This window comes from Dermacentor andersoni, chromosome 3 (assembly GCF_023375885.2).
Source record: "Dermacentor andersoni chromosome 3, qqDerAnde1_hic_scaffold, whole genome shotgun sequence".
Classification (NCBI taxonomy): domain Eukaryota; kingdom Metazoa; phylum Arthropoda; class Arachnida; order Ixodida; family Ixodidae; genus Dermacentor; species Dermacentor andersoni.
The window spans coordinates 207,759,623-207,777,077 of NC_092816.1; the positions used below are offsets into that span (position 1 = coordinate 207,759,623).

At 46.6% G+C, this 17,455-nt stretch overlaps 1 protein-coding gene across 1 annotated transcript in view; it reads right to left on the reverse strand.

Annotated features, from left to right (window-relative positions):
- LOC126524339 (glutathione S-transferase 4-like) overlaps positions 1-14,981 on the reverse strand; it is a 71,265-nt gene extending 56,284 nt beyond the window's left edge. Inside the window, exon 1 of the mRNA XM_072287410.1 lies at positions 14,607-14,981. Coding sequence (XP_072143511.1) covers positions 14,607-14,747 — 141 coding nt within the window. The 5' untranslated portion in view covers positions 14,748-14,981. The remainder of the gene's footprint in view (positions 1-14,606) is intronic.
- Positions 14,982-17,455: the final 2,474 nt, after the last annotated feature.

A 17,455-nucleotide genomic window follows, 5' to 3' on the forward strand; every position in this document is an offset into this window, starting at 1 on the left:
AAGAGGACTCCTGTGCATGCGTGTAGGCTTTATGTACGCTTCACTTGCAGAAAAGTAAACCAGTTCGTAGTTTGCGCTCAGGTGTCGTGTTGTTTTCTCGCTCAAATCCTGACCCTTCATCGCTCTGCGCAACAGTGTTAAGTTTTCACGTTGTTCACTATGTGATGTAGGAAGGGTAAAATTGATGGGAAATCCCAATATTCTCGGGCATATTGCGAAAAATATGGCCCAAGTCAAGTGTCATTTTAGGCTTCACTGTCCCCTTTTATAGGGCAAATAGTAATAGTTTGAATTCTATGGACGCTGGTTGCTTTTTCTGACTTAACCTAGGCGGTGCTCAGCTCTCAGTTGAAAGGAACAGGTAAACAGGAGGACTTGCCACATAAGCAGGAGGTAGCACTCCACACAGACTTAAGCTTAATATACTGCGTGCTTCCACAGCCCTAGAATTGTTCATCCAGCAGGCTCACGATGTGGCCGTGAGGCTTGGCCTTCCGATCCTGACGTGGGAGCGGCCCGCTTAGTGATTAATTATCACTACTTGCAGGACCAAATAAAGTTTTCCTTCCTTCCTTCCTTCCACAGCCCTAGGGGGCTAGTCTGTAAGTGTTGACTAAGTGGACTGTCCATTCCAGTATACGCTGAATGAATAGAGCACGAGAGCCCACGGTGACGATTGCCGCTTGCTCTACCAGCTTAGAGCTCTACCTAATCAGTGTGTGCTGAAATAGTCCACTTAGTGGATCCTCACAGAATCCTTCCCGACTGATGTTTGTGTTGGTAGGTTGCAAGCATTGCACTTTCTTTCCTTTCATGTGGGCAGTTCCCACATATGGATGTCATTTAACATATTGTATTCATATTGCCTTTGATCTATAAATTTCTTATTCATGCTTATAACCAGGCCTACCAGCTCTTGTCCTGCATATTTATATAGCCTTCTCATTTCTGCATCAACACTGCACATATTTATAGCAAATTGGAGTCATTCTCCATTATACCCTCAAGCACTTGAAGTAGACACTGCAATAACCCCAAGGGAGGGGGGACAGTAACGCAAAAACCTTATTGGGCTTGTAGTGCTGCTGAAGGATGCACACATACCATGTATGCTAATATTCTCAGCAGACATTCCAAAGTTTGTACGAGTTCGACTTTAGCTGGCTAAACTGAATGATTTATATTGAAGGCAATTCTTGCAACACTTCGTCAAACTGAATGAAACTGGACAGCACAATTAGCTGTGTTCATCTACCATTTATACGACTGCTGCCCCGAGCATTTTGCCTGTTACTTTGCCTTTCGTTTCTGTACTATCAAGTTCAAGTACACATGTACTTTATCACTGTACAAGTAGAATGGCTTCAAGGCTTTTCCTGGGCATTCAACAGTCACTATTTATTCCTATAAACCTTCCTGCATGTGAAGACAAAAAAAACTTATTAATTCATGCTGGAAGTATAAAAAGACAGGTATTTGCACAGAAAATGTTTATTTTGAGCACCGAGGTTCTTGCTGATGTAGATATGGTGCTGGCTCCCTCCTTGCCCGAAGCATGTGCTTGCTGTACACAGCACCAGATGATGGCTTCCTAGGTCAAAAGATCAAATTGAAATAAGAGGCATTTTGTTTTAGCTCTGAAAAGAGAAAGCAGGATTGAGACATTAACATGTATAAAAAATACTTGCCTAAAGAAAAATTAATACACAAGCAAATTCACTAAAGAGGTTCACTTTCAAGAGCAAAAGTATGGTTACGATGAAAATTACAAGGACGCTTCACTGCTCATTGAGGTTTCGGTTCAGTAGTTGTTGAGCCACGAGGGTTAGCATGCTACATCTTGCATATTATGTTTTGTAGAACAATATTGCACTTTTAACAATGTAGTGCCTATTTAAATGTACTGACAAGGAATGCTGAAACTCCAGGCTAGTTTGGTCTGCACAAGATATGATACAGACACTGTACTGCATTCATTTAGTGTTTTTGTCACTGATCTCATACACAAAGGTCATTCACACCTATCCTACATGAAATGCAGTTTCTTTGAAGCTTCATCTAGTCCTTGAATTTGCTGCATGCTTATGTCTAAGGGAATTCGTTTGGTTCCTTTAAATGTAGTACATCTAAGCAACTGCTATCAAATGCCCATAGTGTTCCCTTGCATGTACAAAACATTTTTGGCCCTTTCAATGCACAATACTCATTACATTTGACACTTGGGACTCGTGCAAGGCGCCATTTAGTATTGTATGCTTGTCCACATCTGATAATACCTTCATAGCTGGGTCATTCCCATGCCAAATGCCTTGGTTATTACTGTGACCATCTCACACTTTTCCTTTAGAATCTTCTTGTCCACTTTTAAGGAAGCATCCCACGACACAATGTCTCCATCCTAGTGGTGCTATGGAGTTAACTTATGTGCTAGTTGTAGCAGATGACGTCAACTGAAGGCCACTGAAGATAAAACTCTCTGCGAGAATTCCTTTTGCACAATAAATGCAAACAATACAGAATAGTCAAAATGTAGTTATCTGGCAAGACTGGCTGCATCCATCATCTTTGTTTGGTGCAATTCTGAGGTGGCTCCATGTTACAAGATGCTTGGCGATTATTGCCATGTGACTGTTCGGGACTCTATAAAACACAAGAATTGCCTTACTCCGGCCTTTCTCTTTGTGCAGCAGCCAACGTTATTATTCGTCCAATCGCACTGTGTACTGTTCGTGTGTCCATAGACTAAATTCTTCACCACATTGTTTTTGCGGTATTTCGTGAGTGACCCATGAACTCATCTTGGGGTGGGACTTCTTTGGCGTCTGCTTCTATCTCTTGTCGTCAGCGCCTCACACAACTGTATGCCACTGGCAATTCTTTTCCTAACCACGAAGAATGCATTCGTCTCGTCACCTCTTCCGATTACGTTCTTTGGCCACCTAGAGGAGAGATTATAGGTGTCAACTCCTGTAACATTGTGGATGGCGGCGTACTCATTCTACCCTATGACCATACCCTATCTCGAGCAATTCTGATTACCCCTGGCCTTATTCGCTTCTCTGAGGGGTCGGCATTGCTTACTGCAATAAACCAAACTCTCGAACCCCAACTGTTGCCTCGTGGATCAACTGTCACTTGAGCTGTTGACACTCATGTCGTTGCAATTGTCACGAAGACAGCTCAGTGTGTTCTTGCGTCTATTACCGTGCGCTGAACAAAATCGTGCGCAAAGATGTTTACCCTGTGTCATGGATGGATGATGCACTAGATTCACTCCACGGTGCTGAATAATTTTCTAGCCTTGACTTTAGACCAGGCTACTGGCAAATACCGATGTACAAATCCGACAAAGAAAAAACGACATTTGCTACCCCTGATGGGCTCTACGAGTTCAGTGCGATGCCTTTTGGACTCTGCAATGTGCCTGACACATTCGAACGCATGATCGATAAGTCTTGTGTGGCTTGAAATGGAAAACCTGTCTGTGCTATCTCGACGACATTGCGTTTTCAACCATGTTCTCACAACATTTGCAACGTCTTGATGAAGTCCTTGCCTCTCTTGCAAATGCTGGTTTGCAGCTCAACACACGCAACACACACACGACACACACACACACACACACACACACACACACACACACAAATGCAGTTTCGCCAGCAAGGCCATCAAAGTTCTGGGGCACATAGTCAGCAAAGAAGGTATTCGACCGGACCCCGAGAAGCTTACTGCCATCCTCGAATTTTGTGTCCACTGCGTCAAAAAGACATGCACAGTTTTCTTGGACTTGCTTCTTCCGGCACTTCATACGCAACTTCGCTACGCTTACGTCCCCGCTCCATCAACTCCTCGCCAGTAATGCGCCCTTTGTTTCGTCCGACGAATGTGAACATGCTTTCCTGCTTTTGCAACATGCCCTGACGTCAGACCCAGTACTGTGCCACTTTGATCCGACCGCGCCCACCATCTTTCACACCGACGCTAGCAGTCAGTCTCGGTGCCATTCTACTGCAATGTGACAACACATTCCGCGAACGAGTAATTACTTATGCTAGTCGTGCACTAACCAGTGCAGAGAATTACTACACCATAACCAAGCAGGAATGCCTTGCTGTTGGGCAGTGCAAAAATTTCGCCCATATCTTCATGGCCGCCATTTCACAGTCGTTACCGACCATAACACACTGTGCTGGCTTTCATTGCTAAAGAATTTATCAGGTCACCTGGGTTGCTGTGTGCTTCACCTACAGGAGTACGATTTCAATGTCACCTACAGGGCTACAAAGAAGCATCAAGACACCAATGCTCTCTCTTGCTACCCTCTGAAGAATCATGACGATTCACCATAACCTCTCCGTGATTCTGTACGTCCCGAGTCCTCTTCATTGGCTTTACCCATTGTAACCCTCGAATGGCTAAGACACGACAGCCCATCTGTCCTTGTGTCCCACCAACGCATCGACCCATACTGCTGAACTATTCTCCAACACATGGAAGATTCTTCGTCACCTCCAAACGCCTGACTTCGTCGACAACTTAATCAATTCAAGCTGCACAATGAGGTTTTACATCGCAACATTTATCACATCGATGGCAACAAATGGGTCGCGGTCATACCATGTTCTCTGCAATGTGAGGTGCTTGAAGCCTTTCACGATCATGCGACGACTGTTCATCTAGGCTACCACAAGACTTACAACAGAATATGAAGTCGCTGCACCCTGCGTTCATTGTCAAAGCCGCAAACGACCAACAGCTCCTTCTGGCTCTTTACAACCTCTGCCTTGTCCCGCTTCGCCTTTTGAAGTAGTTGGAATAGACTTGTACGGTCCTCTTCCCACGACCTTACATGGCAATCGTTGGATTATAACGGCCATAGACCATCCAACACGCTATGCGGAGACAGCATCTCTACAATCCGGGACTGCTGCTGAAGTCGCCGATTTCTTTCTACACAACATTATCTTACACCGCAGCGCTCCGCGCGTTCTCCTCAGTGACCGCAGCAGTCTTCCTCTCTTCTATCCTTACCGAAGTTCTGTGCGCCTCTAACACAATTCGCAAGACGACTTCCAGTTACCATCCGCAGACCAACAGCTTGACGGAGTGTTTTCACCATACCCTCTCTGACATGATTGCGATGTACATCCGCCCTGGCCACACGAACGGGGATGCAATCCTGCCGTTCATGACATTCGCCTATAACATGGCTACGCAACGTACTACTGGCTTTTAACATTCTTTCTTCATCTATGGCTGTTCACCAAGTTTCATTCTTGATGTATCATTCCTTTCGACTCCTGTACCCCCATCAGTTCCTTTCTTGGAACAGTTTGTGTCTCGCCTCGCGGAGTGCAGTCGCCTCGCCCCGCTTAACACAGGCGTCTCCCAGGACGCTCGCAAGTTTCGTTACGACTCGACCCACTGTGCTGTGACTTTTTCTCCTGGTGACGAAGTTCTTTGGACTCCTGTGTGCGTTCCTGGCTTATGCAAAAAATTTCTGGTGTTTTATTCGACTTTCCGCGGTCGTTGAGCAGACATCACCTGTCAATTACCATGTCTCGCTTGTTAGAACGCCACCCGATTCCCGTTGCTGTGGCACAGAGATAGTGCATGTCTCCCGCTTAAAACCAAATACTTGACGCATTTTATAGTACTTACGCGCAGCCAGGCGGCCGCTTCCACAGCGAGAGAGAATTAGCATGGGCACAACACATGCCTGACTTTCAACTTCATCATCTGCACATCTTTTTCATCTGCATATATCATCACTAGCAGCACAGTTTAATCCTCGAGGTAGTAGTCCGAGCTTGGCTGGAATAAAGCGGTTATATATTTCTTGCACTTCAAGAAACTTCGTTTGACCTCGAAGACTTGAGCACTGAAGTAACGGCGCTAAGTATATACAAGACCTCATAGTAGGAGACAGTTCAATTTCACAGCCTGAGTCCCCTTGCTGGTGTAATCTTCCTTCGTGTAATTGTCGCATACTTGGCTATCACTAACACTGCTTCGCCTTTCTGCAAAACTGCAGCCTCTTTTTTTTTCTGCTAGTCCGAGCATAAGTGCTGCCGCACATGACTGCTGTCGATTCTGATTTTGAGTGAATCTGGCTTGGCCTCATTATGGTTACTGAGTGAATTATAGAGAGAGAGAAATAGAAGAGAGGAAAGGCAGAGAGGTTAACCAGACGCATGTCCGTTTTTCTACCCTGCACTGGAAAACGGGGTATAGGGATGAAGAGAGAGAGTGTTCCACAGCTATCATGCACTAAAATTTAAAAAAAAAAAAAAAAAAAAAAAACAGTTCCGTTACTCGAAGAAAACCTAGTGCATATTGTTTCCAGTAAAGTGGAGTAGTAGCCAGTAATTCTTTCGTTACTGAGATTTAATTTGGTAATTACAATTATCTAACTCGAGAAGTACTCTCATAATTTTCAAAGTGTCAATGAGGCATTTGTTGGCATACCAAAATGACATCTAACTGCAGTGTTTTCAGCGACATACTAATTGCGTACAATTTTACCGACTGGAAAATAACCTCACGAACTATGAAAAATACCATGTGAGTGAACTCTCACCCGCATCATAAAGCAGTGCCCTCAAATAAGCTGATTGAAAGTAACTGCATTGCCTATCGCAAACCTGAAGAGACAGCGCACCACCTTGATAATGGTACGGAAGGAGCCCCAACAGCAGGTTTCGCAGCTTCTCCTTTCTCTCTACGTCACACTTATTATCCCTCTCTCAAGGCCGACTGATAAATGATAACAAAAGCACCTTGATAACGCAGCCAAAGTGCAGCTCTGACCACACACGAAATGTGAAGAGCAATGTAATAGACACAGAATGTTTCAAAATCCAGACTTTGCTCGCACCGCATCGAAAGAGTGCGGGCGAAGTTATATTTCGCACCAGAAACTTGCTTCGGACCAAAGCCAATATAAAGTGAGCGTTTTATTTTTCATGAAAGTGTACACGTGCTGCAAAAACAGGTTCGTGTCAACAAATAAAAGCGAAATAAACACACTGGAAAGCGACCAACTTGTAGAGAAAAGGCAAAACCAATGCGTTCACGAAATTAAATATACCACTTCTATGAGCCGAACTGGCAATCAGAATGTCGGCACACACACACACACAGACAAAAAAAAAACTGTGTGCTCTTACTATCTATTAATTCGTAAGCTGCGTTGAACATCAGCCTAGAGGACGTGTTCAAATAGGTCTCCTTTTGCAGCTACGCAGTACTGTCTATTTTATCACACCTTTAGTGGCTTTCTTGATGACCGATGCCGGAATTCTATGGCAGACATCCGTTATCCTTACCTTGAACTAATGTGACGTCCGTCTAAGCTGACGTCCGGCACAATCTTTCACATAACCCCAAAGAAAGAAACTTAACGGAGAGGTCAGGTGACCTAGCCGGCCTCTTTACAGGCTCGTGCCTTCCAATCTATTTGAAAATTAGCACCCAACCAGTTTCGTGCTCGGCTGCTGCTGCATGCAGGTGGCCCATCTTGCTGATACAGCAGAAGTGGAAGATGTGACAGCGGGACTTTACTGAGAAACTCATCAACCACTCCTTCAAGGATTTCGTTCACATAACGCTGTCCAGTCAGTGCGTGATTGAAGATGGTACTGATTATTGCACTGGCGTAAATTCCAAACCACACATTGAGCGACCACTGGTACTCGCGCCGATTGCACTGTACTTAATGTAGATTGGAGTCCCTCCAATAGTGTGCGTGAATGACAATGAATGTATATATGATGGCACCTGCACTGTTCTTTTGCGCAAACTCATCATGCCACAGGTTCTTAGTGTCAAGATGTAAAACTTACCAGACCCAGCTTATTGTCAGTTAACAATATACACTATAGAATTAACGTCTAAGGTGATCACTAAGATGAGTGCTAAAACCCCTTAATGCTTACATAGGACCAGAATTCACAAGTGGCTGTAATAGGGTTCCTGAAGCACTCTTGAGCACATGAACATAACTTCCAGCCGGGATATACACGTGCGATGGGAGACAATGACTCGTTACAAAGCCATACACAACACCCTTTCTCACAAAACCTTATAACACTAGTAAAATTTGTTGGCCAAGTTACGATTTATCCTACTTTGAAGCAAGCGCATAAAGAGAACATCCCAGTCTTCATCCACGATTAAATCACCAGTATTAAATGGACCCACCTTAAGGGTTATTTGGCAACAGCATGTGTATGTCCATGCTTGTATCGTTTATTGATTGTCCCGCTCTAGTAGAATGGACGACCACGCAGCCCGATCATGCACTTTGTAATGAAGCTTCTTTCTAGAAAATCACAAATACCGACCGCACACACAACCTTTGTCACATCTGCATAGAGCACTCGAGCGTTACGCTGCGGAGAAAGGTTACCAGAGAATGGCTGTTGACAGCGCAGCGATATTGCTATGTAAAGGCTCATATTACTATGTAAACAAACGCTGTTTCCCGCGCGTTTAATGACGCCGCAAAGCACTCATTTAGCGACTTCATTCACTACCGCCCTTAGTCGGCGGACGGCAGACCTGAACCATGTGTCAGGAATGTGCGTTTACATTGCGAGATAAATGATGAATACTCCTTATTTTCTCTAAACAAGTGCGCGCACATGCCGCACTTGGGTCATCTGCCATTTACACATTCTGCCGTGTAGCAGCACCGTAACCAGGTAATGTTACGTTTAAGTGATTGTGAAAAAGGCTCTTAGAAGTTTGAAGGAACCTAAGATAAACAGTGTCGTCTAATATGCGTTCTCGGCGCTAGTACACTGTAGCACTGGCTGATCGGTGCGGCGGTCCGCGGGATGCGTCACAAGGAAAATAAGCTGGTAAGGAACCTGGAAATGAAGTATCAGGCAGCCGAAAGCGTAGCTTTGCATAGTAGAGGCACATCGAATGGAAAAGTGAAGTACTTACGATAGCTTACGCTAGCACAAGCCCCAAAAAATAAACGATCCACATCTTTGTCCAGTTGTTTGAGCGTAGCTCACCTTTGAGCTTGCCATTCTGCCGCCAAAACCAAAGACGGATGTGACATCACGGACGCGAAAAACAAAGAATGAATGCGACATCCCGGACGTGACGTTTGGGTGAACCTAACGCCTGCGTTCCGTCGACCGGGTGAACGCAGACACTTTCATTTTAAAAGTGACCGTCGAGCGGCAGTGGATCGACTTGGATGGTTATGGCTGTTTTCGTGCGATTTTCTTTTATTTATTTCTTTTTTCTGCCAATGCCTCTCTGCAAACGGGCACCTAGCTTAACCTTTCAGGAAATCGTCGGTTCTACAGATATATGAAGTATTATTACTGTCATTCAATCTGGTAACCTCGCTCCCAGACACACCGCGGCGTAGCTTGGGCTTGACTTGACGAAGGAAGGCAGCGAGAACGTTTATGAAACGTGATCGCTGCCTTCAGCGTGTTCAAGTCGGGTGTAGTCTTGAGCAGGACTTGTTCAAGTCAAGGCGCAGCTTCAAGTTAAGGCGCATTTCTGAATTTATTGGCGCACCCCGTGGTTCGCATATATTATGCGCCAATCAATCACGGAATCTGGACCATTGGTAGCGAGTATCCTTACGTATTGATCGCGTGTCGGTGTTTGTTGGCGAAGATACTCATTTTCATGTTCATTTTATTTTGCTCAGAGGAAATATACAATGATAATCATGGGTAGGCTGTGTGAGCTGAATGCAAAAAAATAGTAAGGAGAACATAGTAAATCTAAATGACAGGAAGAACACTGGGTTTATTTTTTCCACAGTAAACAAAAAGAATCGAAACGTCTAAAGCTGTTGGCATGTTCCGCTATCAATATCTCGCGAATGCGCCATCCACGCGAAGCGCAGCTTGTAGGCGGCGTGGAATTGACTCGCAGAGCGCATCTACGAAGTCCCTCTTCTCACCAAGGCGCTTCCACTCGCGCGTTATGGTGAGCCAGAGCTCGTCGGCACTGGCGCCTCCCAGATTCAGCTTGCATAAACTTTCCTTCATCATGCCCAACACGTTCTACATAACATTGAAGTCTGCACCTTTCAGAGGCCAGTCAAGAACGCGAACACTACGTTCTTGATGGAGTTTTTCTACAGCTCTGGCGGTGTGCACCGAGCCCAGGTCTCGTTGGAACAAGTAGCAGCCATATTTAAACGGCCCTTCCAGAACGTATGGCAATAGGTGGTAGTCCAGAATTTCGCAGTAAGCTTTAGCTGTGAACGATGGGGACAGTCGGATTAGCGGACCGAGGCCCTCTTTGCTAATTGCTCCCCAAACGTTGATAGTACAGCGGCCGCTGCTGTAGATCTCGTAAACATACCCAGGCTCGTATCTACACGAAAAGAAGGGAATGATCTTTTCAGATGAAATACCTGTTGCGCGTCCGAAGAATTTGTGCTTAAAAGATAAGAAAGAAAATGAAAATACCTGCAGTTATATGGTCTCCATACGCGGCGCTCTTGACCCCATCGACATGAAAATGTCGATTCATCTGAGAATATGACTTCCTTCCATTCTTCAGTCGTCCAGCGCTCATGTGCCTTGCCAAACTCAAGGCGCCGGCGTTTTTGGCGCTCCGTAAGGTGTGGCTTCTGTGCCGCGACAAATCCACGAAGACCAGCCGCTGGCACGCGCCTTCTAATTGTTTCCTCGCTGACTTGCATGTTGAGGGCTGTCTTGATCTGGCGGGCGCTCTGAAAAGGATTTGCAACGGCTGCAGCAACAATGAAAAGTCGGACTCTTCCGACGTGCATCGGTGTCGTCCCGATCGTGCTGCATCTTTGAGTCGGCCATCTTCATCCCTGTATGCTTGGATTATTCGGTTGACCGCACTTATAGACTTTCCTGTGAGGCGGCATATCTCACGTTGAGGTATACCTTGTGAACTGAGCTTAATTACATTTCTCCGCACATTCATCGGCACTCTTTTCGGCATGTTGCCTCGATAGGAATAGGGCGAAATTCTCGTAACTGCCATTGTTTCAATATGTTCGTATCTCTTTATCAATCGAGCCGCCGATATCATCACGGTTGCATCAGACGAAAACACCGCCCTTTGCCAGCGCTAGTCACGGTCACCTACCGTAAATATTTTGAGCAAATGATAAATATGGCCCGCACGAAAAATGAAAAAAAAAAAGGCGCCCAAGCACCCGAACATGCAGACACGAGCGCTTATGCTCAAACGCGGGTGCATGCGCAGACACAGCTTGTCACAGACACAACCGGCCCAGCCTCTCTTGACAAAACGTTAAGGGGCACCTAGGGCTACCGTTTTGCAGACACGCACCACAAACTAGATGCACCAGGGAGCCAACCTTGCTCGCTAGGGAGACCGCGCACGCGCAAACCATGGTACTACTTTTTCCACGGGCGCGCTCCGCCGGCCAGCGGCCGCGTGTGTTGCGTTCCGAATTATTCTGGGAGCGCCTGTACAAGTAGAAACCCCTTACAAGTGATCGCTCGCTATAAGCGAGCGATCGAGCGACAAAACCGAGCGATTTGTTCAAGCGACGGCCCGTTTTGTCGCTCGAAGCCGTCGCCCGTCACGGTCGCGCGCAAAATCGCTCTCGTAGAGTTTGGACTTAACGCCGAACTCCTCAGGGAAACGCAAGCTCTCGAAAATTTCCATGACCGTCTCAGCAAAACACCACCAAACTACTTTGCACCGTGCTTCGTGTGTAGCGGCAGCAGTTGGTCCGGACGAACACCATTGTTGATGTCACGAGGCGCCCGACCAATCACAGGCGGAAACGAGGCGCGCGAGCTGGGCGTGTCTGCTGCTGCACTTTTCGTCGAAATAAAATATGTTTGCGCTTTCTTTCACTCAATTTCGATGCGATATTCGAATTCAGAGGGTTGAAAACCATGGCGTACTGCTCTTCACTCATTTTTTCTGGAAAACCTTTCAGCTTCCCTTTAAACCATGGTGAAGCTCGTTCTGTTACGGTGATTGTGTTGACGTATAAATCAACTAATTCATTTATTTTATTTTTGAACTCGACTCAACGTTGAGAAAGGTTATTGATAAAATCTATAGAAAACTCGTTTAATTCCTTGTTAATGGCGCCATAGTCACCTTTATCATAAAGTGTTAATGTCTTTGTTTGCTTTTTAATGTGTGTTGGGTCACAAGAATATGTACCGTGAAGTACTGCGTGATCACTGAGACCACGTAAGTGCTTGAGTGGCGGAATGTGATCGGGGTGGGTTGTGAGCACGAGGTCTAGTATGTGGGTGAATGTGCGCTTTCTCTTGTAGTCTTCGTTACAAGCTGAGATAGGTTAAAAATGAGGCATGTGTTAATAAAATCGCTTTCGATGGAACGTTTCGACGCCGCGAGGGCGAGATCGTTCCACGTTATTGATGGAAAATTGAAATCGCCAAGTAAGATTAACACTGAGCGGGGCTGCAATACAAGCAGAGAATGTAGCGCATCATGGAATTTGTTGATGAAGGCACAGTCAGCGTAAGGAGGTCGGTAACACGTGCCGATAATCAGAGGTGAGTGGAAAACTTGCGAACGTATGAAAATTATTTCTAGGTCACTATGGTTAACAAGTTGATAGCAATGTAAGCTATGGTGAGTTGCAATTAGGACGCCCCCACCTCGCCTGTTAACGCGGTCGTGCCGAAAGATGTTGAAGCGTGGTAAGCAAGAAGCGATTTCGGAATCTATAAAGCAAGGATGCAACCATGTTTCAGTTAGTGCAATTATTTTGCTTTCTGTAGTGTCAATTATGTTACGCAAAGAATCAAGCTTCGGTAATATACTCCGAATATTAATGTAAAGGAAAGGCACAGAGTTCCGTTGTTTTCTTGCGCGAGTGACGGCCTTTAGCTACGAGTGACGAGCAACAACTTTCCAACAAGCGTGGTCGTACAACAACGTCGAAGTTATAATGCTTAGCTTGTTGTAGCGTATACTTGAAGGGTTTGCACTGTGCGCTTGCGAACTCGAGTATTTGCTTACGGACCAACCGAGTGGCTGGAGAAGTCCTTGGAAACGCTGTATGAAGAGCCCTTCAGTTTTCTGGCACTTGATAGAAGAGTCTCCTTAAGCTTGAAATGCGTAAATTTGACGACGATAGGTATGTTCTCATTTGGCTGGAAAGACCCAAGCCGATGTGCCCGTTCAATATCCGCTGGCTGCACGTGAGTTTCGAGCTTCTCAGCGCACAGCCTAGTTACTAGTTTTCGGATTGCTCCCTCGTCTCCCGAGTCGAGTCATCAAAGCCAAAGAAAACGAGGTTCGATCCGCGTGCCCTGTCTTCGTGATCATCCGTTCTTGCAGCTAGGCTAGCGATTTTCGACGCGCTCTTTTCCGAGAGGGCCCGGTATTAGTTACTTGTTCTTTCATTGTTGTGATGGATGAGCAATCTTCTTCAGTTTTAGTGAGTCTTTTACTGATTTCGACAAAACGTTTATCGAGTTCCGAAAGCTTAGAACGAACGGATTTCAATATCGCGCTTAAGTAAATTTGAGTGCGCTGATGAAAATGGAAGAAGGCGCTTGTGAGACCGAGAAACATAATGATAACATACATGGTTGCTTGAGAACGAGCGCTCTTAAGAAATGCAGTTGGGGTTATGCCTCCTCCGTCTCACAAGAACCTTCTTCCATTTTCATCAGCGCACTCAAAGTTACTTAAGCGCGGTATTGCAAGATCTTGCATGAAGGCGACCCTCAGGAGGTCTTGTGACCACCAAGTAGAGGCAAGCTGCGAATTGCAAGCAGCCAGGCTGAAGCGCGCAGGTTTCCCGTTACCACTTTTATCTAGCATCGCTGAAAGCCTCGCAACAAGCCTTCAAAGAAAGCAATCGGCAGCTTCTCAAAATGAGAATCACTCACGACAAATGGTTGCGGTTATCCCACATGTGCACCAGGTTGCGCATAATCTCAAGAAGATAGTCAGCAGGGCAGGCGTTCGGCTGTGGTTCACTGCCAGAAATAAGTTAGGTAGTCCGTGCCACCAAGTCAATCGGGTGACCGAGAACAATAAAAAAAGTTGTAAAAAGCAGAGCAGACAGAGGTTGGTTGTTGACTGTTGCGACTGTGTGGTCTACAAGATTCTTCTTTCATGCAAGCGTTTCTACATCGGTCAAACGGGGTGGTGCATCAATGACCGCATGCGCGAACACTCAAGCAAGGTTCAAAAACAAGCTAGAGATAGTCAATTATCACTGCATTGCAATGAATGCGGCTGCAAGCCATCTATGAAAGGTGTGACCTATTTGTCAAAATACCGCGATGACCACGCACGTCTTATTTCCGAAGCCTTTCACATTCATAATAGCGGTGAAACATGTGTAAGCACCCCTCCATTTCTCTCCTTCCGTAGGAGATAGCCTTCCTATCTCATTGATTGCAATTTCTGCCCAGCACATGATGAATTCCTGTTGCTTTTGTGTTTTGAGATAGTGGCAGAGTACATATATGCTGACTGAAGGAATAAAGACACTTGGTTGTTAGTCAGCGCTGTGGTCTGTGTCCCTCTCTTCGTCCTGTTGTTCAGCGCTGTTTACTGCTCGTAATCAAGAACCAACCAGCCCAAATGCGTACTCTTCCACTTTCTCTCACCTTTATATACTCCGGTGTCATGTGGTCCCCTTTGAACATATCCAGGTTCCGTAGCTCCAGGTCAACTCCGACGTGTCTGGCCACCATGCGCACGAATGCACAGGGCGGGCTGCCGTACTGGTTGTACAGAGCCACGGGCATGCCGAAGATCGAGAGCGCGCGACACTCGACAATCCGCTCTTCTATATATAGGCTCAGATAAATAATATCCTGGCAACGTATTGCGAATACTGCGGCACAGCGGAGCGTCTCTCTGCACCGTGCTACGAGCAACGACGTTTCTGCGACCGCTGGTGCAGAAGAAATGCACCGGAGCGAAAGCGGTCGGTGAGTGCGACAGGCGGGTATCCGCTACCGTTCTCCCTGAGAAACCAGTTCAAAGAGTGCGGCACGTGTATGTCGCGCTTTCTGGCAGTGTGTGCACCGGCGATTACGGCGAGCAGAGGCCGTGAATAGCGCGGTATCGCGGTCAGTGACCTCTCTTATTTCGCAAGCAAATAAAGCAGCGCCGGTCGCGCTTTCCAAGTGATTGCCGCCACCACGTTGCTTTTGTGGAACGGCGAGGTCATTTTCTGTTAATTGTGCTATCCATTTTGTGCGTTTATAGTTGAGAGCTTTTAGCAAAAATGTCAGTGCGTGTGGCCTCTCGCTTTTTCCTTTCCCTTTGTTTTGCGTCCCGAAAATCTATTTCTCTCAGCTGCAAGAACTAGCCATATTAAAAAGTGCGGCTTTGATAATAAAATTTCGGTGTTGTAGATAAAATCTCCGACGACCGGAATCGCACATGCGCGAGCGGGAACCGAGGCACTCGAATACAGATCCGAGAGGGATGTTCAAAGGATCCCTAACACCTCAACAAATCGCATTCCTCTCCTACTTTCTCAAAAAAGCAATCTTGACGGGACGATGGTCAACACGACCACTACAACATTTGATCGGCCCTGCAAACTGTTTATAGGACACCCCCCACCCCTCTCCCCGTTTATTAGGCTGAACCTCTGTGCCCGTTTCTTCGTTGTTGTTGTTCTAGAAAGTTGACGTCTGTTGGTAGCAAAGAAGCAGAGAATAAAACGAGACTATTCCTGAATTTATCTACAATAAGATGGAAGCCACCGAAATCGGAGCTTGCCAAGCGCAACAAAGCCTAGCTGGCCCCATTGTTAGGAATGGCCTGCCGAGGTTAAAAAAATTAAATTATGGGGTTTTACGTGCCAAAACCACTTTCTGATTATGAGGCACGCCGTAGTGGAGGACTCCGGAAATTAATTTCGACCACCTGGGGTTCTTTAACGTGTACCCAAACCTAAGTACACGGGTGTTTTCGCATTTCGCCCCCATCGAAATGCAGCCGCCGTGGCCGATATTCGATCCCGCCACCTTGTGCTCAGCAGCCTAACACCATAGCCACTGAGCAACCACGGCGGGTGACCTGCCGAGGTGCCAACATGCAAAGTTTCTCAGCCAGCTGCAGCAGCAGGGTTGGCGTTTTCTGGGAAGCCACCGTCTTCCTCTAGCCAAACGGCCCCACTACGTCTACTGTGTGCAGAGGACAATACGCCGCTTCCGCGACTCTTCGTCGCGGGATTGCCTAGATGAGTTCGACGAACCAAGCTTTGCTACTGAACACGCCACCGCCGACCTGGTCTGCCGTGAGCGGGGGAGTTCCCGAGGGAACGTATTTGGCGGCACCGTCCCACGCACCTTTCAAGACGTAAGCCCCGATTTCTGCGAAGCCCGTCTCACCTCGGTGGGGGCAGTGAAACCAGTGCGTACGTGTGTGTGTAAGCCCTCCCGCTCAGAGGCGGCTCGGCTACGATGTCTGGTCGAACGTTTTTCCCCCACCAAGGGATCTACGGAGCACGGAGTGTTTATAAGCAGCTGTTTGTCGCTGCTAGAGTGTGCTCGTGAGCTGGGTGCTCGTCAGTGTGCTTGTGAGATGTGTGCTCGTCATCGTGCTCTGTGATCGTGCTCGTGGGCTGTGTGCTCGTATGCTGTATGCTTCGACTTGCGTGCTCCATTTGGGAGTTACGCTAGGCTGTCGAATCTACCTTGTTCTAATGTAAATATCTGTAAATAAATCCTGCTTGCCTAGTCCTGTCCCCCCCCCCAAGTTCCTCCCTACGACCTACAACCCTTACAACTGGTGGCAGCGGCGAGATCGTCCGACAACTCCTACAACTGAATGGCAGCGGTGAGATCGGCCTACGACTCGTAGACAGCAACGGCCGCTCACGGACTTTGGAACATGATGACCGACCGGTACCCGATCAAGTTGGAGGCGACTTGGGATTGACCACCCCTTGCAACTGACTGGATACGGCGGAGAAGGACTGGTGATACGGTGCTGCTTCAGTGGGTAGGCGTTTGGTTTTGACTGTAAGACTTGCCTGCCTTCAATTTCTCTGTGTTTGTGGATGTGATTCGCTGCGGATATTTTACTTGTATTTTGATTTGCGTGGGTATCACAGCAAGTATTGTGTGACAGCAGAGCCAAAGCTTAAAGTAGCGACCATGGTCCTATTGTGTTTGACGAGAGCTGACCTGTTGTGGTTGTGTGAAGAGGTCGAGGTAGACATAGAGGAGGACTTGACGGAATCAGAGATTCGTAAGACCATTTTGCAAAGTGGCAATGATTTGAAATTCATAGAACAAATGGGCAAACGAATTCTAATAAAAGACGGGAACAGGAAGCAATTGGGCAAGAACAGGAAGGAATAAGGCAAATACAGGAAGAAGCTAGGCAAAAACTGAAAAGAATTTCTCAGGAAGAAGGCCTAACAGAAATAACGAGGCAGTACGTTGCTGCATTGAACAAAGAGATTGAAGGTTTGCAGCAGTTACTCGAACGA